Genomic DNA, 20,544 nt, shown 5'->3' with positions numbered 1-20,544 from the left:
TCTTTATTTGACCCCATCTCCCTCTTTCCTTTCCCCCTCCCTCTCCCTCTCCACCTCTCTTCCCCCTCGTCTCGCTAATCAGCAGCGCAGGGTTGGACAGGATTACTCTGCGATACGCAAGTTGCTCTCAACGTGACCAACCTTACATCTACAAGTGGAAGCGAATCAAACAGGTGATGAGGAAGAGGATGAGATATGAGAAGAAAACGTCGAGGAGGTGGTGCTGGTGATGGTGATGGTGATGGTGATGGTGGTGGTGGTGGTGGTGGTGGTGGTGGTGGGGTTTGAAAGGGGGAAGGAGCCGGGGGGCATCAGGACGAAGAAGGGGACGAGGACGAGGTCGAGGCGATGTGAATAATTCTTTGTTGCAGGCGGGGAGGACATGGAGCTTGCATCACGATCATGTTTCTGATGTCTTTGCGACAAATTTTCCTTTAGGGTAACGCTTAATGCATGTTGTTCTTTGACTTCACAACTATCAATGTACTTTATAAAGTGACTGTGAAACAACTTGTACAGAAAGAATAAAAATGACAGACATGACTGTAGACCTTGAAACTGCTGTGACACTCCAGTCAGAAGGGTGTCGAGTGAGAAGATCAACAACAATCAAATCACACCAACAACAAAACCTCTTCGCTCGGGATCGCCTCGGTCAGGCACCAGTGAGTGCGAGACAGCAATCACCCAGCGTTCATGTTGCGAGCAATGACTGGCACGGAACCACAGAAATTTTCCATGCAGAAGTGTCTCGCACATACACATCTACGCCCTCCTCCCCTTACCTCGTTCATCCTCCGACCGTCACGGACGTCTCTGCCATCGTCCTCTCGACATTCCATTCCATCCTGCGGGCTGCTGGGTGCTGACGTCCAAGAGCGCTGCTGAAGTGAGCATGCTTCTTTCCCATCTCCTCAACCGACCAGAAGATTTTGCTGTAGCTTTCCTTCACCATCCTCTCCTCCACCTTGAGGAATTCCTCGGCCATCTCTGCTCTCGACTTGTTCGACGCCTCCGCCAGTCCCAGCCCGCACAACCTGAGGAACTGCTGCGAGAGAAACGTCTCCACTTCTTCCTCTCGCCCGCACTCTTTGCACATCCACCTCCCATCTCTACAAGAGCAGGACCCTTGACACGCCTCCCCTTCATCGCCCCTGCTCGTGCACGGCAGCAGCCTTAGGTCGTCCTCGCTCAGACATGCGGAGCACATGCATGTGAACAGCTTCGTCTCGAGCAGCTTCTTCCTCCTCTCGTGGGTGGACATGAAGGGGATTCCCTGCAGGTAGTCCGTCAAGATCTGCTCCCCTGGACTGATGTCCCTCAACGCTACATGTAAGGCAAGACCAGAGCAGTCCACCACGTACTTGGTGTTGGCATCGCGGCACGAGTGGTTTAGCTTGCAGCACTTGAGAAACAGCGCTGCCTTGCCCTGGTACTGGTGGAAGTTGCAGATGTAGAGCAGCATCAGCCTCTTCAGACGAGCTGCGTCAACATCCAGCACTGCTTCGAGCTCCGGCAGGTCCATGAGAGCTGTGAAAGAGGAGGAGCAGAAGTCTGACAGGAAGTGCGAGAACTTATCGGCGTCACTGAAAGTTTCACTCTGAATCACCCCCGCTACTCCGTCGTCTTCCCTCGGGGAGTAAACCTCCGTTTCGATCCGGTTGCGAAGTGCCTCTGGAAGCTGAAAGAAATGGCACAGCCACAAAGTCCATTGAAAAGCGCAAGAGAGCTTCGCTTCTTCACACGCACTTCTTCGCAGAAAGTTGTTCACCTTCTTTGCAAGTTCGTCCTTTGCATATGAAAGTTCAAGAACAACACTCGGCCTCTCGCTCATGACCACATCGCCTTCGCTGAAGTGCTTGCGAGCAAAGACGCCATTGCCCATGCCTTCAACATGAATCACGTCCACGAGCTCAAGCTGTTCTTCTTTGACATGTGATCCCTCCATGTCGGGGGTCAAGTCCTCCTTAGCTTTCAGAGCAGACGAAGAGTGGGTTGTGCAGGAAGACTAGAACGAGGAAGGAGGTGAAACTGAGGAGCAGCCAGAGTAACTCGCGTCACTCAAAGTCAAGCAGCAGAAGAGAAGAAAGGTTCTCAGAATGGTGCGAAAGAGGAGGAGAAGGGTTTGTGACAGACGAGATGCTGCTGCCGGATCAGCTCGAGCTGCAATGGTTGCTGCTGCCTGCTTGCAATGTAGGAGGGCGAAGCACCCCTTGACACTGCCTTTGATTGCCGTAGAATGGGTAGGGTGGTAGTGCTCCCTAGGGATAGAAAGGTCTTATCAAGGGTCCTAGGGGGCGGCGGAGGGGGAATAGCCGGACCGAAGGACCCCACCGTCTCCGAAGAATTTTGATGGTATGACTACGGGTATCTCGGAGTCCACTGAGGCAATCTATGGACCGGTCATGGACAAACACGATTTCACCCCACCCCTGCGAGTTGAAGCAGACGGCAGCCACTTTAAAACTAATTATAGATATTCCCCAAATCTTGAAGGACCTACCCCAACTCCCTCTGAACCGCCCCCTCCTGGTCCCCCTCCCCCCCCCCCGCACCGGTCACCGGGCCCGCCCCGACCCGATCGGCCCCGCGCGGCAGCCCGCCGGGGCGGGCCCTGATAAACCCAGGATAAAGCCCGTCACAGAGTCACGCCGCCGTACGGTACGGTACCCGGCGTTACTGGGCCCTCAGGTAGCGGCGGCGCTAGGATGCTGCCTTGAACCCCCACTGGGCCAAGCATCCAGACATGGGACGAGTCCCGGCGTCTTGGTTTGCAGGCCCTGACTTTGTCAACGGTTAACTCGGGGCGAGCCGCTCGGTGTGCGATCCATCGCACTGATTGCGGCCCGAACATTCGGGGAAACTTCGGCGGCGACGTGACGGTTAGAACTTGGCTTCTGCATTGTGGCCGCGGGCGATCAGTCGGATCGGACTTGGTGCCCACTTCAGTAGTGTAACGTTGACGTGACGGCCGGGCGCCGGCCCCCCGGCGGGCGTCGCCGGCCCGGGCCGCCGCCGGGGACCGCGGCGGCCGGGGATGATCGACTGAGGACCGGCAGCTGGCATTCAGCAGCTCAGGTCTCCCCATACCAGAGCAACCCAAACCTCGACAAGGACGGCATCCGCCTTGCACATCTTAAGTTCCGGAACTTAAGTTGTGCAAGGCGGGCGATGCATGGTTTACCTGCTGCCGGTTCTGCAAGTCGTGCGTCGTCCCAGAATGCCCGAGCGCGGGGGAGGCTGTTCCACGCGCCGTCCAAGTACAAGGCGGTCAAGGCAGAGTCGCAGAGGATCAAGACCAAGGTCCCCAGCCTGCTTTCTTCCGTCATCACGGCCCTAACGGCGCGCTGCTGCCACTGCCTCGAGGGCTTCCCGCAGCAGGACCCCTCGGCGTAGGGCATCAGGCGAAGCTCGACGAGACGCGGCAGAAGCTGCAGTACGATTAGTCCTCGACGTCACGCAGAACCTCGTGGACCACGGCAACAGCACTGCGCCACGCTGAGGGGATATCCAGCGGAAGGACACGGTGATCCAGAACCTTCACGCCATGATCCACTGGCTGGAGAGCAAGCCGCTGCTCGATGTGCGGCAGAGCATCCAGGGCCTCATGAAGCAGAACGAGAGCATCTACACGGCACAGAAGCTCGGCAGGCCCTCACGCAGGTCTTCCAGGCCGAGACCCTCTACCAGGCCACAGCTCACATGCTCCGAGCACGCTGCCGCGGTACCCATCCTTGCGCAGTGTCAGACTGACTTCGCCAGACTCTCTCGGCCACATGGGAACGGTGAAGGTGAGGCGACGTGAGTCGAGGACAACAGCAGGATCCGTGTGAAGCGGGAATGTCGGGGTTGAAAGACTGAACGCCAGAAGTGAAAATGATACCTAAGAAGTGAATGGTTTGATTATTGCATCGCCCATATATGGCAAGGCGACACCACCGTGTCTGATGACTTGCACTATCGTTGACGCTTGATTGCAAACGAATGACTCGCACAGAATCGATTTGTCACATGTGTCTCCGCCCCGAACCAACATTCATACCATACTGATACATCAACATTTGTGTTGATTTCCCTGTGTCGACGCTGAGTGCAACTGGCTTGCAATCCTGACGAGGCAACGATGACAGGTTCAACCGTTGGTCATTATGGTTAGCCGATGTAAACCGTTGACCTCAGGAATATCCATCCTAAGCAAAGAGACTGAGATTCATCTCCCTTGAAGGCCACGCCCAGCTTGATCTCCTAGAAGTGTATCAGATTGGACATGTTGCCTCGAACGATCATCAAAACAATAAGAAGCTGAAACACTGGAAATGAGGATCTCAACTTGAGGAGAATTTACTATTTGAAGAACTTAGAAGTCTGAATGGTTTCGATTTTAGAGGACGGAGGAGGGAGTTGCAAGACAGCGAAGCGAAGTATCTTCCTGAAGAATCAAGGATGGGAAGCTATGATTCACGTCCACAGGGCTTAGATGGGTGAGAAGGATGAGCGTGAGAACCTGAGAGCCTCCGAGGCGGCGAAGACTCTGACAAGAGCAGAGGAGAGGAGGATTGGGTGCCGACAAGTTAATATCTTCGTTACTCAAAGTTAAGTTTAAAATCAGTACGAGGACAATCAGGTTAAAATCAGTACGAGTCAAGGTAGAATTCCTTTACTCAAAGAAGAGAGTTATAAATCAGTACGAGTCAAGGTAGAATTCCTTTACTCAAAGAAGAGAGTTATAAATCAGTACGAGTCAAGGATTCCCAAACTTTAGCTGACCCGGCTGCCCGGCCCGGGCCCGGAGACGGTTAGTTAAGGGTCGCCGAGTTGAGTAAAAGGTTTGTTGAGCTGGGAGAGAGCGCACAGGTTTGTGCTGAGAGCGATGCAGTGAGGAGGCGGAGGGGAAGACAGAGATCAGAGAAGCAGAGTGACAAAAGAAAGAATGAACTTCGGAAGAAGAACACGCTTAGCCGGCTCTTGTTCACAAATCCAGGTGAAGATGGAGGGTCTGTCAGATATTCTTGATGGAGGAGACCACATTTCTCCGTGTATAGTCCTCACCGTCAGTCTTTCCTCGAGGAAGAGTGGTGCAGGTCTACCTGTGAGCACAAGGCAATGGAACGGCTACGTTGCTCTACCTGCGATAGAAGGACTTTGCAGTTGTATGTCCCTTGATCCTTGGACGAAGGACGTTCAACTCATGTATGACATGAAGAGAGTTTCTAGCACACTGCTGATCGCTTCTGACCACTGCAATCAACAAGAGATATCCTTCTTGTTTTTTCTCAATGCGATTGATGAAGTTCGAAATGTGTTCGGGAGAACACAGTATCATGCAGTGACGGTACACCCAAGTGCAAGCGATGTCGTAAAGGGAGTTGTTGAGGTACCTTTTCGGCACGCACAACAACCCTTAAGGGTTTGCATGCAGTTTTCTCCTGGAGGCCAGAAGTTTCGAAGCAAGCATATGGTCGATAGTATTGTAAGTGACATCGATACCTCGTGAGAGTTCGCCGACCAACAACTTCTGACGACCAGTTGCAGATGCTTTACTATTTCGGTAAAACCAATTCAGAAGTCATCGCAAAGGTAATTGAGCTCTGTACGTCAGCATGAAAAATGTTTGATATTCCTCCTTTTGAAGGTTCTTTCGAAGAATCATGCAGCAGTAGCCGGGATGATTACATGCGTTGAATCTAGGTAAACGTTGCTACTACCTCGTTCATATAAGAGCTGTAAGCGCATTTACAGTACACCTGATGAAGCAGCCCTCAGTGAGAGTTACGATGGACCTCAACGAGCCGACCGTGCTCTCCAAGCAATGGTCATCCGATCAATGACGTCGTTGGGATTTCAAGACTTTTTCTCGGCTTCAGACTTTTATCAAGTGGAACCCGGATGCAAGCTCTTCCCTGAATACATGTCTTTCACAACCACCTTCAGCACCAATAGTATCGGCAGCAGCACCATCAGCAGCACAAGCAGCGGCATGACAAGCAGAACCATAACAACAAGCAGCTCCTCAAGCAGCTCCTCAAGCAGCATCACAAGCAGCATCACAAGCAGCAGCAGCAACAGCATCGCATGCAGCAGCATCGCAGGCAACAGCATCGCAGGCAGCAGCAGCACCAGCACCAGCACCAGCACCAGCACCAGCACCAGCACCAGCACCAGCACCAGCACCAGCAGCACCAGCACCAGCACCAGCACCAGCACCAGCACCAGCAGCACCAGCACTTCGGTTTGTTGTCCTGCATTTTCCTTGTCCAATCAAGCTGAAAGCGTCAGCTCGATGAAGGCAGAAGACAAATCCTTGACTACAAGACCTCTTAGTGAAGATAGCGGACGAGGTTCTGCCAACTCGATCACAACCATTCGGACAGAACATGAAGAGATTCAAAGGGATAAATCACAGCCTACAGGTACAGCTAGTGAGCTATCGCAGTCTACAAGTACAGCTAGCGAGCTATCGCAGCCTACAAGTACAGCTAGTGAGCTATCGCAGTCTACAAGTACAGCTAGTGAGCTATCGCAGTCTACAAGTACAGCTAGTGAGCTATCGCAGTCTACAAGTACAGCTAGTGAGCTATCGCAGTCTACAAGTACAGCTAGCGAGCTATCGCAGCCTACAAGTACAGCTAGTGAGCTATCGCAGTCTACAAGTACAGCTAGTGAGCTATCGCAGTCTACAAGTACAGCTAGTGAGCTATCGCAGTCTACAAGTACAGCTAGTGAGCTATCGCAGTCTACAAGTACAGCTAGTGAGCTATCGCAGTCTACAAGTACAGCTAGTGAGCTATCGCAGTCTACAAGTACAGCTAGTGAGCTATCGCAGTCTACAAGTACAGCTAGTGAGCTATCGCAGTCTACAAGTACAGCTAGCGAGCTATCGCAGTCTACAAGTACAGCTAGTGAGCTATCGCAGTCTACAAGTACAGCTAGCGAGCTATCGCAGTCTACAAGTACAGCTAGTGAGCTATCGCAGTCTACAAGTACAGCTAGTGAGCTATCGCAGTCTACAAGTACAGCTAGGGAAACTTCTATCGTACCGAAACCATTTGCTGCAGCCTACATAATTTCCAGCTGTGATACGCTCCCCGCTGCAAAATTCAGCTCACAGAACAACGCACGAAAAATACTTCGAGCAAGGCGAACAAGCACCTTGAAGTCTTTGAATGGAAACGGTAAATCAGAAATGACCTGCGATATGATCTTAACCGCAAGCACAGTTCAACCACCCGACCTAGCATCAACACATCCGTCATCCAGACATAGTGGCTCAAAACCAAATTCAACATTGTCTGAAGCGTCAAGCAGCGCCTTGCCTGGCTTCGGGCAGACGAGCAGCGCCTTGCCAGGCTTCGGGCAGACGAGCAGCGCCTTGTCAGGCTTCGGGCAGACGAGCAGCGCCTTGCCAGGCTTCGGGCAGACGAGCAGCGCCTTGCCAGGCTTCGGGCAGACGAGCAGCGCCTTGTCAGGCTTCGGGCAGACGAGCAGCGCCTTGCCAGGCTTCGGGCAGACGAGCAGCGCCTTGTCAGGCTTCGGGGGCAGCACCGGGTCAGCATTCGGCGGAGCAGCTGGGCTCGGATCAGGAGGCAGCCAGGCGTCGTCGAGCGCTGGAGCGAGCTTGAGCTCGAGCGCGGCATCGAGCAGCGGGTCAGGCTTCGGGCAGACGAGCAGCGCCTTGTCAGGCTTCGGGCAGACGAGCAGCGCCTTGTCAGGCTTCGGGCAGACGAGCAGCGCCTTGTCAGGCTTCGGGGGCAGCACCGGGTCAGGATTCGGCGGAGCAGCTGGGCTCGGATCAGGAGGCAGCCAGGCGTCGTCGAGCGCTGGAGCGAGCTTGAGCTCGAGCGCGGCATCGAGCAGCGGGTCAGGCTTCGGGCAGACGAGCAGCGCCTTGTCAGGCTTCGGGCAGACGAGCAGCGCCTTGTCAGGCTTCGGGCAGACGAGCAGCGGGTCAGACGTTGGGGATGGAAAGTCATGTGGCACTCAGGACACCCGGATCTGCAAGTATGAAGCTAGTCAAGGGCCTGATGGTACAGGTACCACCTCTGCGAGTACACGAGGGTTGTATCTTTCGATTACGCACATGGCTGTATACTCGGGGAGCTCTTTTGAAGAACTCAGAGTCGGGGATTACTTGCTCAAACGTTGTTTCCTTGAGCCGGGGAACCCGAGCCCAGCAGGCAGGACCGATGAACCATGTCCATTTGGATTTGGTAACAACTCTGGTTTTGCTGCTGTGAATGGTTCAATGATTGGAGAAGCAACTCCGGCGTTTCCTCCTGCGCCATTGTTTCCGTCGAAACCGCAAGACCCAAGGTTCGCGCAGGTAGAGCATGTGCAGTTTGATCAGGGCAAGATCAAGTTTGAAGGCGGATCAACAAACAAGATGGGAGTTGTGAAAGCAAGCTATCCTTTGAGCAGAGAGTATCCATACTTCGAAGTGTTTCTATTGAAAGACGCAGACCACAATCTCGGTATTGCTGTTGGGGTTTCTTGTAGGACCTTCATTACTGGGTCTATGGTGGGGAAGCAGCTGGGATCTATCGGCTTTCACAGCCACGACGGCAAGTTGCACTATTGCACGAAGGACATGTTTTCATCCGATCACATTGACTTCGGACCAAAATGCATGGCGGGAGACAGGATAGGATGCGGCATACTGAGCTTGACGAATGAGGCCAGTGCGATCTACTTTGTCAGGAATGGGATCGAGATAGGAAGAATGGATCTAGATCCTGACATGTCGTTTCCCTTTGCTACCATCACCTCCAGTCATGGCGCCATGGTCGCCTTCGACTGCAAGCCCTGCCCTCCTCGTCCCGCCCTATCAGCTTGCCTTCTTCAAACTGCAGGCATTGATGTGCTAGACACGGTGACAGGCGAGTGGAGGGCAGGAAAGAAGGTGGGAAAGGAAGGTCCTCGAGGAGTTCCGGTCCTGTTCGAAGGGTCAGATGTGCTGCATTATGCCAAGGCAGGGGAGGTAAAACCTTCAGAGTCAGGAGCTTCAGTTGAGGTAGAGTTTCCTACCTTGTCTCTAGCGCTGGAGATGCTGCAAGCCCACGACACTGTCATCATCCAGAACTCTGAGTTGTCTCAATACTTTCTTGCTACTCTAGAGATCACAAAGCCTTGCAGTATTGTGGGAGCGCGTGCTACCTTGGGAATACCCAAGTTGGTATCTGTCGGGTCTGCTGCCCTGAGAATCTCTGCTCCTGGAGTTGTTCTTGACTCTCTCTCCATCATGGCTCTTTCATCTCTGAGTAAGAACTCCCCGTTTACCTCGGGTGGCTGTTGTGGAGTGTTGCTGGCGTCAGGTTCTTTGACAATGAAGAACGTAGAAGTCAGATGCCCCAACGGCTCCGCAGTCTGCATCAACGATACTGGTTGCCATGGGCTTCAAGTAGACGGCTGCAGGGTTGGACCTTGTGGGAGGCATGGTATCGTCTTAAGTTCATGCGCTGAGGAAATTATCGTGAAGAATTCAACGATAGAAAAATGTGCAATGATCGGTGTTGCGGCCAATGATCAGTGTAAGGCAAACTTTATGAACTTGAACATTTCAGGCTGCAACGTTGGTATCCATGCTTCTGGGGCAACCTTCAAGGTATCTGAGACAACCATCAAAGACTGCAAGGAATCAGCTGTTCGCGTCTTTTGGAATCAACCTTTCAATGCACAAAAAATCCGCTTGGACACCTGCACGATCGAGAAGTGCTTCAGACCGATCGTGGCCGAGGGGAAGGGGCTCGAGATCGTTGTCCCCTCCTCTTGCATCATCGAAGGCTGCTCGCTCAAGAACGAAACGAAAGGAGGTGCGGTGATAGACTGGAAGAATGATCCCGACCCGCCGGTTCTTGTAGAAGCCTTCACGCCGCAGGACAACTTCAGCCGCTACATGAAACTGATGCTGGGCCTGGGAACTGAAGTCTTGGTGAAGGTGCTGAGAAAGTGTTACAAGTCGAGAACAGGCAAGAACTGGAACCACAGGACGGGGCGAGAGATAGCCTCTCGGATGAATGACTACCAGCGAAGTAGATTGGGCAAAGCCATGCTTGAGCGGCTGAAGGAAGACGAAATGGATAGCTGGGACATCACGCTGCTCTCAGCTCTTCTGGTGAACAATCCTGGCTACATGGACTCGTCGAGCTTGGAACGAGCAGTGGAGTCACTGAGAGATCAGAGGGACGAGTTTGTTCATTCCGCTAGCTTCAAGGACCTCTCCATGGATCACGACGAATTCCGATCGAAGTGGACGGAGGCCAAGGACGCTTTGGAGAGCTTGATCGGTAGTTTGCTGTCGTCGGAGGGAACGAGCCTGAGGAACCGCATCTCCTCTATCTACAACGAGCGAAAGGAGGGGAGTAGCGACTCGCAGCATCTGTCTCAGTCTCTCGATACCTTTCGGCTCTCGTTGAAGGAGCTCGCGCTCGAAATGCAGAGGCTGCGGGAGATCCAGCCAACAGCATCGCGCGAGCTCGCGCTAGGAGGCCATGGGACCTGCAGCCCAACAGACCCTCCCATCGAAGTCCCTAGGCTCTGTGACCTCAAAGAGCACGGCAAGTTCAGCATCCTTAGAAAGGCTCGCGCACGACAAGGAGGATCAGTGTACATTGCGACGAAGGAGGGGGCTAACAGCAGTTGTGCTCTCAAGTTTTACAAGTGTATATCAGAACGAGTCAGAGGGCAAGTGCAACCTGTCCTTGACAAGTTGACATCTGTTCGACATGCAAGTTTGGCTCCCTTCTTAGGTTGGGAGCTTGCTGAGGGCTATCTCATAGTCATCATGACGCTCGTGGAGGGGATTTCCCTCGATCAGTGGATAGCGCGAAGATCAGCGCAAGATCAGAGCTCCGTGTCCAAGTGCCAGCACGTCTTGCTTCAGCTCTCCGACGCCGTCACTTGTCTACACGACCTCGGCCTCGCACATCGCAACATCAACACCGTCAACGTCATCCTGCAGGACACCACCGAGCTCGTGACTTTGGTGAACTTCGGATGCCCGTTCGAGGAAAGCCCGGACATGTCGCAAGGAGCGCTGGAGGTTAAACCAGCATCGGCGTTGCTCTACATGAGCCCTGAGCAGCTGCTCGGGACCTCAGGCATCGGGGATGTGCAGAGTGACGTCTGGGCGATGGGCTTGATCGGTTACGAGCTGCTTCTGGGATACGTTCCGTTTCTCCTTCAGGATCCACAGGGATCATCGCGCCCAGCTGGAGACGAGCTGGGGTCGTTGGATAAGTCAGTAGAGGAGAAGAAGGCTCTGATCGGCAGAGTGAAGGAGGAGACGATTCCCTACTTCGTTTCTGTTCCTCCCCGGCTGCAGCGCGTCTTGAGGAGAGCGACGCAGAAGGACTCGAGGAGGAGGCACAGGGATTCGGCAGAGTTTCGGCAAGAGCTGTCCTCTGCGTTTACACTTGCTATGGGGGGCAGCGTCGAAGATACAGGGCAAGGAGCATATGCTCTGAGCGTGAAGGACGTCGCCGCTCTGTTTCTGCAGTGCGGGCTTCGAGATGCGGCAGCAGCAGTTGAAGCAAACAGCGTCGATGGAAAGACTTTGTTGCTGCTCACTGACGAAGATTTCTGCCGACGGGAAACAGACGGAGGGTTGGGCCTGACGCTCCTGCAGGCGAAGAGAGTGCGAGCTGAGATCAAGCTGTTGAATGAGTGAGAAGTGAAGAGAAGGTGTGAGATGATAAAGTATCTTGTTAAGATGAGGTGTGAGATGATAAAGTATCTTGTTAAGATGAGGTGTGAGATGATAAAGTATCTTGTTAAGATGAGGTGTGAGATGATAAAAATATCTTGTAACATGAACTGATCTGTTCCACAGCTCCTCGACTTGTACTTCGCTTCTTACCCTCGCACTTCTCGTCCTCGCCCTAATCGTATCCCCACTTACAGACAGTTGACTACTTCACCGATCATGATGATCGACAGACGAAGCGGTCATAAGATCATTGTCGACGAGAACGAGAAGAGGAGAACGCAGATGGGCCGCTCCGATCGCCGAGCGGCAACCATGGCGGTGCTGCACAGCAAGGGCCCGCGGCAGTACCTCGACACCATGCAAGGTGTCGAAGGTGATGACGCAGATCTTACTCTTTTACCCAGTGGCACAGTTATCACGTGATCGCCGCCAGTGGGGCTGGCACTGCAACTTTTCATGTGACTTAAATCTACTCAAAGTTCAGTTAAACTGAACCCCGGGCCGGGACTCAGGAGGCACATCTTGGAAAGTTGTGACCAGGTCGTCGGGCTCGTCAGTCGGGGCCGCCGTTCACGCTTCACGGTTCAAGTGTGATCGGCCGCCCGGCGGGCCGCCCGGCCGTCCTGGCCCAGTGGTCTGAGTTACTGAGTGAACCGTTGGGAAACTTTGTGACTATCAAGTTTGGGAGCGAGACACGAAGAGTTTAAGTTATCGAACTTTTGAAACTTTGAAATATGAACACTAGGAACTAGCCACCCGTGTCTATCCTACCCTACCCTCTATCTGCACTGATTTCAGGTACCCCTACCCTACATTCTACTGGTGTAAAACCTTATTTCTCCACAATATCTTTCACCCCTACCCCTTGATTTCTGACCCCACCCCTACACTCTGGAATCGACGGGCAGGGAGTTAACTGATTCAGTTTTGGAGGGAAAAATCGAAGGATGACCCCCACCCCACTGGCCTCACACATTCTCTATAAGGACCCGTGGTAAACTCTCCCACTCTCTTCTTTATGCAGGGTCTGGGCTCGAAGCAGGGGTAGATGAAGCCCTGACTACCCCCTTGAATAGTACCCAACAATGAGATTGCTGACCCTCAAATAATCCCCACCCCCAAGATAGTACCCCCACCCCCCCAAATTCGTTTGCTTCCCGCGCGAGGAGGAAACATGATGGGCATGCAGCCGCAGGTCGTGCTGCTGCGCGAAGGAGCGGACACGTCGCAGGGGAAACCTCAGCTGGTCTCCAACATAAATGCTGTCGCTGCTGTCGCCGACATTGTCCGAACAACTCTCGGTCCTCGAGGAATGGACAAGCTCATCCACACTGACAACAAAGTTGTTGTTTCCAACGATGGTGCAACCATTGTGAAGACACTCGATATCATCCATCCAGCTGCCCAGACTATGGTTGACATCGCAAAGTCTCAGGACAATGAGGTATGCTGACCCTGCTGACCCCTTGCCTCTCGCTCGCTCATGGATGTCAAACCTCAAACCCCTTCGTTGCAGTCACCATCTGTTGTATTTGAGAAGCACGTATCTTGTATCACCACGCGTTTACCATGCGTGATCACTGGGACCGATCATATTGTGCTTTGTTCTAACAGCAATACAAATTACACAAAATTTGTGCTCGTAGGATCTGAGTATGAAATGTTTCAGGCTGGAGATGGAACCACCAGTGTCGTTGTGTTGGCGAACGAGTTCTTGAAGGAGGCAAAGCAGTATGTGGAGGAGGGAGTACACCCTCAGATCATCATCAAGAGCTACAGAGAAGCGTCCAGACTGGTGAAAACTATTTGCTTCTTTCACTTCGGTTCTCTTTATCTTCGTGAAAGCAAAACTGGGAATTCAACGGGTTAACACCTGCGCTGACACGCAACTTTGTTTGTAGGCGATCGAGAAGCTCAAGGAGTGGTCCATTGACATTTCTCGTCAAGATGAGAAGTGAGAGGAACATGTGCATGCAGACTGGAGACCATTGACTGGCTGTGCAGAGAGAAGAGGGATCTCTTGATCCGATGTGCAGCCACGAGCCTCAACTCCAAACTGATCAGTCACCAGAAGGACTTCTTTGCTCCGATCGTGGTTGATGCGGTGCTTTCTCTGGATGAAGATCTTCCGCTCGACATGATTGGTATCAAGAAGGTTCCTGGAGGAACCCTCGAGGTGGAGTTAGGCGCTCGTGTTGTCGAACCTGAACAGCTTCGCAGGATTCCTTCCTTGTCAAGGGTGTCGCGTTCAAGAAGACATTCTCATACGCAGGATTCGAGCAGCAGCCCAAGATATTTGACCACCCCAAAGTCTGCATGCTGAATGTCGAGCTAGAGCTCAAGTCTGAGAAGGAGAACGCGGAGATTCGTCTGACTGATCCCGAGCAGTATCAATCTATCGTGGATGCAGAGTGGAATATCATTTATGAGAAGCTGGACAAGATTGTCAAGAGTGGAGCCAAGGTTGTCCTCTCCCGTCTTGCCATCGGGGATCTCGCGACGCAGTACTTCGCAGACAGGAACATCTTCTGTGCTGGAAGGGTGCCGGACGAGGACATGCGCAGAGTCGTCAAGGCCTGCGGTGGTGCAGTCCAGACGTCCATTCACAATCTGAGCCCAGATGTCATTGGAAGCTGTGGGAAGTTCGAGGAGGTCCAGATCGGAGATGAGAGGTACAACATCTTCTCCGACTGTCCTGAGGGGAAGACGACTACAATCGTTCTCCGCGGTGGTGCGGAGCAATTTATCGCGGAGACAGAGAGATCTATCCACGACTCGGTTATGATCGTGAGGAGAGCACTGAAGAACTCCAAGATTGTTCCGGGAGGAGGAGCGATCGAGATGGAGCTCTCCAAGTTCTTGAGGATGCATGCGAGGCAGATCTACGGCAAGGCACAGCTAGTCATCAACAGCTACGCCAAGGCCTTCGAGGTCATCCCCCGGCAGCTCTCCGACAACGCAGGCTTCGACTCGACCGACATCCTCAACCGTCTCCGTCAGAAGCACGTAGCGGCAGGGGAACAAGGCCGTTGGTTTGGGGTGGACGTGGACAACGACGGCATCTGCGACTGCTACGAGAAGTTTGTGTGGGAGCCCCTCCAGGTCCTCTCACTCGCTGCTGCTCTCACCCTTCTGACCTGTCCTCCAGGTCAAGTTGTCTGCCATCGGAGCCGCCACAGAGGCAGCGTGTCTCATCCTCAGCGTGGACGAGACCATCAAGAATCCCCAAGCAGAGGAGCAGGGAGGAGGAGGAAGAGGTGGCGGCGGAAGGAGGATGCGAGGAAGGGGACGACCGATGCCCCGTAGACGGTAAATCCATGAGGTTTGAACTGTAGCAGCTAGGTGTATGACGTGCAGTACACTATGCTTGCAAGGCTACTTGTCCTTGTCGAAAGTGCTCTTGCGGTACTCTAGTGACATGGGAGAGTTCACTGCAGCCCCGACGTCAACTCCTTCACCGACCCCTGACTGATCCTCTCTCACCAGAGTTGACCATCGACGATCCCTTGCTCGCGTACCCGCTCTGAACCTTAGCCTCAAGAACCCTGCACGCCTGTCACATCGGGCGGGTGATGGGGCAAGGAGCTGCCGTACTTGTCGATGAACGAGTCGATGCGGAGGACGAGGCTTTCGTAGTCTTGAGTGCCAGATGACCTGCAGCCATGGCGGTCACTCAGAGCCTTCTGGACCGCCACACACAACCTGTTCGCGCACGTGCTGATCTCCTGGTAGTCTCCAGCCTCCATCTCCTCCGACATCATCTGCTTGGAACCCTGCAGGTCGATCTTGTTCCCGATCTGTCGGAGGAGGATGTTACAAGGGACGGCAACAAACAGCACACCAGCACCGTGAGCGTTGGAACGAACAAGCTCGGTGCTCGCTGTATGGTCGACCGTTTGAAGTCCGGTGACCCCATGACATCATCTCCCCACGTCCGATCCCAGCTCCCTGCACCGCCTGCTCCCGACGCATGCTGCGTCCATTCCTGCTTCCATTTCTCCAGGTTCCTGCCGAGTTGCCAGTCAACCAGAGTAGACGTGTGAGGGTCGAACCTTCGGGATATCGAGTTGGTGACGTCATGGACAAGAATGACGCCATCCACAGCGTTAGAGTAGAACACCTGTCTGCTAGTCTGAAGCGACTTGTCACTTCCCCCACCCCCCAAAACTCCTCCTCCTCCTCCTCCTCCTGCACCTGAAACCGAGCAGACCCCCCAAGATCCCAGAACTCAACGAAGGCAGTCTTCCCCGGCAACAGCTTCGATTCATGGAGCTGTGGAGGAGAGGAGAGGATCATGGCGGGGAGGCAGAGGCACCATGGAGCGTACCTTCATGTGGACGGTACATCCCACTGTTGACCGAGGCCTTCTCAATTCCTCCCCTTCGCAGATCAGGTGCATCAACGATGTCTTGCCCACTCCTGGCGGGCGGTTAGCCCAGTGTATGTCCACCAACTCCCCGATCTTCCCATCTTCATCCACACATTTATCTCGCTCCTTCAATCGTTATCGTTGTCTCCCCCTCCCCCTCCCCCTCACCCCCTATCCATCCCTCTGCTTCTTTCCCCTCCCTCTTTCCTTCCAATATCTGTGCTCCTCTCCTTTCATCCTCGCTTCCTCCTTCCTCCCGGCTCCTTCCTCCTTCCTCCCCCTTCCCTCCTCCATTCTCTGTTCTTCTCTTCTTCTCCCTCCTCTCCCCGTATCTTTCTCCCTCCTCCTCCTCTTGCTCTTACCCGAGTCTCCCATCACCAGCAGCCGCAGTCGTTCCCTTCCACCTTTCTCCATCGCCATCACCGCTAGCTGTGCAGGTCGGGCGCCGCAGAGGTTGGAGTTGGATCATCATCAGCCGGGCGCGCGGCCGGGCGGCCGCGGCCCTCCCAGGCTCCGATCATGATCCGATCGGACGGACAGGCCCGCTGAGCCAGCGGACTGACTGAGTCATCAGTGGGCCCGGCCCAGGGACATGCGGCCGGGCCGGTGGGCCCAGGCACCGTACTGCTCGCAGGAGCGGCTCCGGGAGTACGGTGGGAAATTATGCCCGGCCGGGATCCTGATGAGTGCCGCAATGATTGGAGTAGCGCTTTCATTGCACATCGAGAAGAAACAGACGAGATATTTAGCAGATGGTTCAAAGTTCATTCAGCTTTGAGATAAGGGACTTGTTTGGGACATCGATCCTGATGGTTACCGTTGAAACGAAACTGGGTTGCCGCAGTGCCCATGTGATACTTGTAGCACTAGAAGTGCTCGATGGCATCAGATGCAGAAGATTCCTTGATCCCTGATAACTGGAGATCGCTTCCCATGTGCGGGAGGGGCTGGAGAACACTAGTCTCACTCTTCCTGCCTTCTGTCTTCTCATCGACGTACCTTGTAGATCTTGAGGACGAAGCACTCTTCGCCGCTCGCGGTCTTGGCCATCACCTTGACGAAGTAGTTCATCCCAGCGACAACCTAGAGGAGGTCACATGAGGAGGAATTGAGAGGGGCATGAAGACCCCCTCACCTGCGCTTTGAACGTCTTTGGCTCGTAAGAGACATACTCCTTCTGTCGCTGCTTCAACACCTCGGGCCAGACTTTCTCTACCTGCAGGGTTCGTGGTCAACACACATCAAGGGCATAGCATGCACATCACAATCGACTTCTCCTCTGCCGTCACATTCTGCTCCGCTCCAGCTCCTCCTGTCATCATCTTTTTGGGACCACGTTATTAGTTCAACAAACTGATGGTTTGGAAAGGCAGATGAAATCGTGACTGAGCCGGCAGAGGATATGTTCTTTCTGAACATTTCATAACCACGAATCCTTTGTCCATATCATATTCGGTTGCTCATGCACATGGATGACTTCTGTTTGCGATCTATCGGAATTCCGACTACCCTGCAACAACCCAACAAACACGCTCTGTACTCAAGGCGGCTATCCTGTACCTTCAAGAACTTCGACTACAAGAACTCATGACAAATAATCGTCCTTATGAATCGCTCCTCTACCATCTCCTCCTCCTCCTCCTCCTCCTCCTTCTCCGCCTCCTCTTGCGACTGCTCCGTCCCTTGAGTTCATGGCGGGTCGTATTTTCACTCAACACATTAACAGTGAGGCGGACCCACAACTTTGTAACCGTGAAATAACGGGAGCTTTGTAGAATTTTCAAATAATGTTTTGATATTTCTAAAACTTCGATTGATTAATTTGAAAACTGCGAGGACATTTAAAAACAAGTTTTAGACGTCCGTTACATTTTGCAGGCGTGTTGGGGTCGGGGCTGGAAGATGGTGGGATCGGGAGGAGAGGGCATGGAGGGGCGGGAGCTGAGCGTGGGAGTGGACATGGGGTCGGAGAAGTGTGTGGTAGCAGTATACGACCATGAGAAGAACGTTTCCCTCCCTCTGGAGCTATTAGGATCGAAGACTCTCTCCTCCTCCATCGCTGTGAACTGCGGGAAGAGGGGAGTGGGAGAGTTGGGTGAGGAGATTCTGGTTGGACAACGAGCCGAATCAAGGTCGGCGAAGAGGTGCAAGGATGTACTCTGTGCACACAGAAAGCTCCTGTACTGCATGGACGGTAACGCGAGGCAGTTGGCGTCGATGCTGAAGGATTTGTGGCACTTCGACGTGGAGCTAGTGGACAAGGAGAGGAAGGCGGTCAATGAGCTCAGTGGCGACGTGGAGTTCGAATGTTGTATGTACAAGACAACCGATGGCTTCATCCCTGTCACGACAGTGATCACCAACTTGATGTCTGCCGTGTGCTCAAACCTCCTGGACGCCATCAAGGCTGGTGGGGCTCTTGAGACAACCGACGGGAGGCCGACGGTGTGGAGGCACTTTGGAGTCTCCGTTCCGGAATGCTTCTCAGCATCTCAGAGGAGAGTCGTACAGAGTGCGGCAGAAGATGCGGTGAAGAAATACCTCGGGAAGGGCGTGCAGGTCAAGGTCATGAACGAGAACCTCGCTGCAGCTGTCCAGCATGTCTGTAGCAACGTCGTCGACCCCCTGAGCTTTCAGATTGTGGATTTCGGCTCGAGCAAGCTGACGATCTCGCACTTTGAGGTGGTTAAGGGGGATCGTGGCTTCACGCTTGTAGAGAGGGCAGCGCGGACCAACGTGTTTGTGGGAGGGGACGAGCTGGTCAATAGGATCATTCTGTGGTGGGAGTTGTGGGCATCGAGATCTGCTCTGAGTGCGAGTGCAGGTGTGAGAAGCGCAAGCCATTCCAGGAGAGCCTGGTCACTTGCAAGCCTGCCATCTTCAAGCTCCGCAAGGAAGTGAGGAGTGCTGTTAAGATCCTGACTGTGGCGGAGGAGGTGAGCGGGATCAAGGGGAGGGAGGGAGGGCTAACGGATGATCTCAACAGGCCATGATAGAGGTTGACAGCGCCGTGGACGGGAAGGATCTTGCTCTCATGCTCACCCTTGAAGACTTCGAGCGGGAGTGCTCCTACGTCTTCGATGCTGTGGTCGACCTTGAGCAAGAGATCATGGGGGCTGGGGGGGGGCATGGACCTGATGAGATTGTGTTGCTGGGGGGCCTGACAAGGATCCCCCGGATTCAAGAAATTGTGCACAACATCGCAAACAACTTCAAGGACTGCTCTGTTAAGAAGACCCTCGACATTGACAGGGCGGTGGCGATGGGCGCGGCGACAGTCTGCGCTCTAGATCACGATGCTCGAGTCGTCCGGTTCCCTTTCGACCCTCACCGCCCTTACGCGGAGCTGCAGCAGCGGTTCCATGCTGCTGACGAGGAGCACTGGAGGAGCTCGCAGCATGCATCTAGCAGTTACCATCTGCCAGCGGAGCGGAGCCTGACCAACTCCGGGAGCATCGGCGGCAACGTGGCTTCCCTCATTCAGGTGACTAATCTCCTCTTCCGACGATTGTCTGATGGCCTTGGTGGGCTCAGAAACTTGTGGCAGCGGAGGCGAGCATCGGGCAATGGCAGAAACGATGTGAGGCTCTCGAGCAGGAGGTGGCGTCGTGCGTCCAGAGCAAGGACGCGGCGATCAAGGGGAGGATGGAGGCCGAAGCGCGAGCAGAAGCAGCAGAACGAGGGAGGGTTGAAGCGGAAGCCCGCATGCGCAAGTTGGAGGAGGAAGTGGTTGCTCTGCGAGCTCAGAGGCTGCCAGCTGCTGCTGAAGACGTCGAGATGCACATGGCAGCCCTGCACCAACGAGCTGAAGCAGCTGAGAAGCAGCTTGGGAGGAGGGAGAGGGCGCTGAGCCGAGCCGAGGCAGACATAAGAACCTTGAAGGAAGAAAGACAAGCGCTTGTTGAGATCCTCAAGACTCAGAAACTGTCAACCACGGCCATGTATGATGAAGCAGAGCCTGGGAAGCAACTATCGTCTCCTCGAGGTGAACGAATTCCAGCCCCCCGCCCTCCCCTCCATCCTCCCTCTCCATCCTCCTTGTGTTTCCTCAAAGTCTTTGCAGATAATTGTGAAGTCGGCGCTCTGCCGGGGGAAGGGGTGAGAGGCTACGGGCAAGCAGCAAGCCACCGCTGACATCCCTTGTCTACAGCCGAGGAGCAGCCCAGAGTCAAAGAGGGAGAGGAATCGCTTTCGAGAGCTCACGGAGTCGCCCCTGACTATGAAGCAGCTCAAGGTGCCAGGCTCTCTTTAGTCTCTGCACTCTTCAAGCCTCGCTGACTGTGAGTATGCAGAATTTCTGGAACTTATGACATCTTCGTTGCATGTTTGTAGAATTTCAAGTTGTTCAATCGCAAGTTGTTATGTTCATATATCATGTACCCCAGCTAGTGAAGTTCAGCAGCCTTGAAACCATGAAGTCAGAGAATAGTCCGCACCAGCAGAGATCAGAATGCGGGGGCCGCCTGCCATCTAT

The 20,544-nt window shown here is 53.9% G+C and overlaps 10 protein-coding genes across 10 annotated transcripts; 5 read left to right on the top strand and 5 right to left on the bottom strand.

Annotated features, from left to right (window-relative positions):
* Positions 1-790: 790 nt before the first annotated feature.
* GUITHDRAFT_148776 (hypothetical protein) lies at positions 791-1,948 on the bottom strand (the record flags this gene model as incomplete). Its single annotated transcript, XM_005819149.1, has 1 exon — positions 791-1,948. The coding sequence occupies one exon, from the start codon at positions 1,946-1,948 to the stop codon at positions 791-793; it is 1,158 nt and encodes a 385-aa protein (XP_005819206.1).
* A 1,126-nt stretch (positions 1,949-3,074) lies between these two features.
* On the bottom strand, positions 3,075-3,401 carry GUITHDRAFT_121613 (hypothetical protein; the record flags this gene model as incomplete). The annotated part of the gene is made up of 1 exon (XM_005819148.1): positions 3,075-3,401. The coding sequence occupies one exon, from the start codon at positions 3,399-3,401 to the stop codon at positions 3,075-3,077; it is 327 nt and encodes a 108-aa protein (XP_005819205.1).
* Positions 3,402-3,442: 41 nt separating this feature from the next.
* On the bottom strand, positions 3,443-3,732 carry GUITHDRAFT_121612 (hypothetical protein; the record flags this gene model as incomplete). The annotated part of the gene is made up of 2 exons (XM_005819147.1): positions 3,443-3,627; positions 3,681-3,732. The coding sequence occupies 2 exons, from the start codon at positions 3,730-3,732 to the stop codon at positions 3,443-3,445; spliced, it is 237 nt and encodes a 78-aa protein (XP_005819204.1).
* A 2,660-nt stretch (positions 3,733-6,392) lies between these two features.
* On the top strand, positions 6,393-7,050 carry GUITHDRAFT_98660 (hypothetical protein; the record flags this gene model as incomplete). The annotated part of the gene is made up of 2 exons (XM_005819146.1): positions 6,393-6,836; positions 6,867-7,050. Coding segments are annotated over 2 exons (627 nt in total), but the record flags the coding sequence as incomplete, so codon positions are not given.
* A 242-nt stretch (positions 7,051-7,292) lies between these two features.
* On the top strand, positions 7,293-7,619 carry GUITHDRAFT_82537 (hypothetical protein; the record flags this gene model as incomplete). The annotated part of the gene is made up of 1 exon (XM_005819145.1): positions 7,293-7,619. A coding segment is annotated over one exon (327 nt), but the record flags the coding sequence as incomplete, so codon positions are not given.
* A 3,395-nt stretch (positions 7,620-11,014) lies between these two features.
* On the top strand, positions 11,015-11,767 carry GUITHDRAFT_156397 (hypothetical protein; the record flags this gene model as incomplete). Its single annotated transcript, XM_005819144.1, has 1 exon — positions 11,015-11,767. A coding segment is annotated over exon 1 (596 nt), but the record flags the coding sequence as incomplete, so codon positions are not given.
* A 1,108-nt stretch (positions 11,768-12,875) lies between these two features.
* Positions 12,876-15,077, top strand: CCT7 (cytosolic chaperonin protein, eta subunit; the record flags this gene model as incomplete). Its single annotated transcript, XM_005819143.1, has 6 exons — positions 12,876-13,145; positions 13,371-13,496; positions 13,603-13,655; positions 13,706-13,877; positions 13,922-14,803; positions 14,850-15,077. The coding sequence occupies 6 exons, from the start codon at positions 12,876-12,878 to the stop codon at positions 15,012-15,014; spliced, it is 1,668 nt and encodes a 555-aa protein (XP_005819200.1). The 3' UTR covers positions 15,015-15,077.
* On the bottom strand, positions 15,077-16,509 carry GUITHDRAFT_175451 (hypothetical protein; the record flags this gene model as incomplete). Its single annotated transcript, XM_005819150.1, has 9 exons — positions 16,433-16,509; positions 16,029-16,120; positions 15,896-15,973; positions 15,754-15,833; positions 15,549-15,708; positions 15,404-15,498; positions 15,296-15,355; positions 15,185-15,246; positions 15,077-15,132 (listed from the first exon to the last, which is right to left on the bottom strand). Exons 1-9 carry the CDS (start codon positions 16,488-16,490, stop codon positions 15,077-15,079), a joined length of 741 nt encoding a protein of 246 aa, XP_005819207.1. The 5' UTR covers positions 16,491-16,509.
* A 305-nt stretch (positions 16,510-16,814) lies between these two features.
* Positions 16,815-17,395, bottom strand: GUITHDRAFT_156393 (hypothetical protein; the record flags this gene model as incomplete). The annotated part of the gene is made up of 4 exons (XM_005819142.1): positions 16,815-17,017; positions 17,070-17,153; positions 17,206-17,286; positions 17,336-17,395. 4 exons carry the CDS (start codon positions 17,390-17,392, stop codon positions 16,937-16,939), a joined length of 303 nt encoding a protein of 100 aa, XP_005819199.1. The 3' UTR covers positions 16,815-16,936.
* A 577-nt stretch (positions 17,396-17,972) lies between these two features.
* GUITHDRAFT_121608 (heat shock protein 70-like protein) lies at positions 17,973-20,380 on the top strand (the record flags this gene model as incomplete). Its single annotated transcript, XM_005819141.1, has 7 exons — positions 17,973-18,850; positions 18,895-19,006; positions 19,057-19,554; positions 19,605-20,055; positions 20,134-20,168; positions 20,221-20,304; positions 20,363-20,380. 7 exons carry the CDS (start codon positions 17,973-17,975, stop codon positions 20,378-20,380), a joined length of 2,076 nt encoding a protein of 691 aa, XP_005819198.1.
* Between the last annotated feature and the right edge of the window lie 164 nt (positions 20,381-20,544).

Source organism: Guillardia theta, assembly GCF_000315625.1.
Source record: "Guillardia theta CCMP2712 unplaced genomic scaffold GUITHscaffold_242, whole genome shotgun sequence".
In the NCBI taxonomy this organism is placed as follows: Eukaryota; class Cryptophyceae; order Pyrenomonadales; family Geminigeraceae; genus Guillardia; species Guillardia theta.
This window is presented reverse-complemented; position numbering and strand designations above follow the sequence as displayed.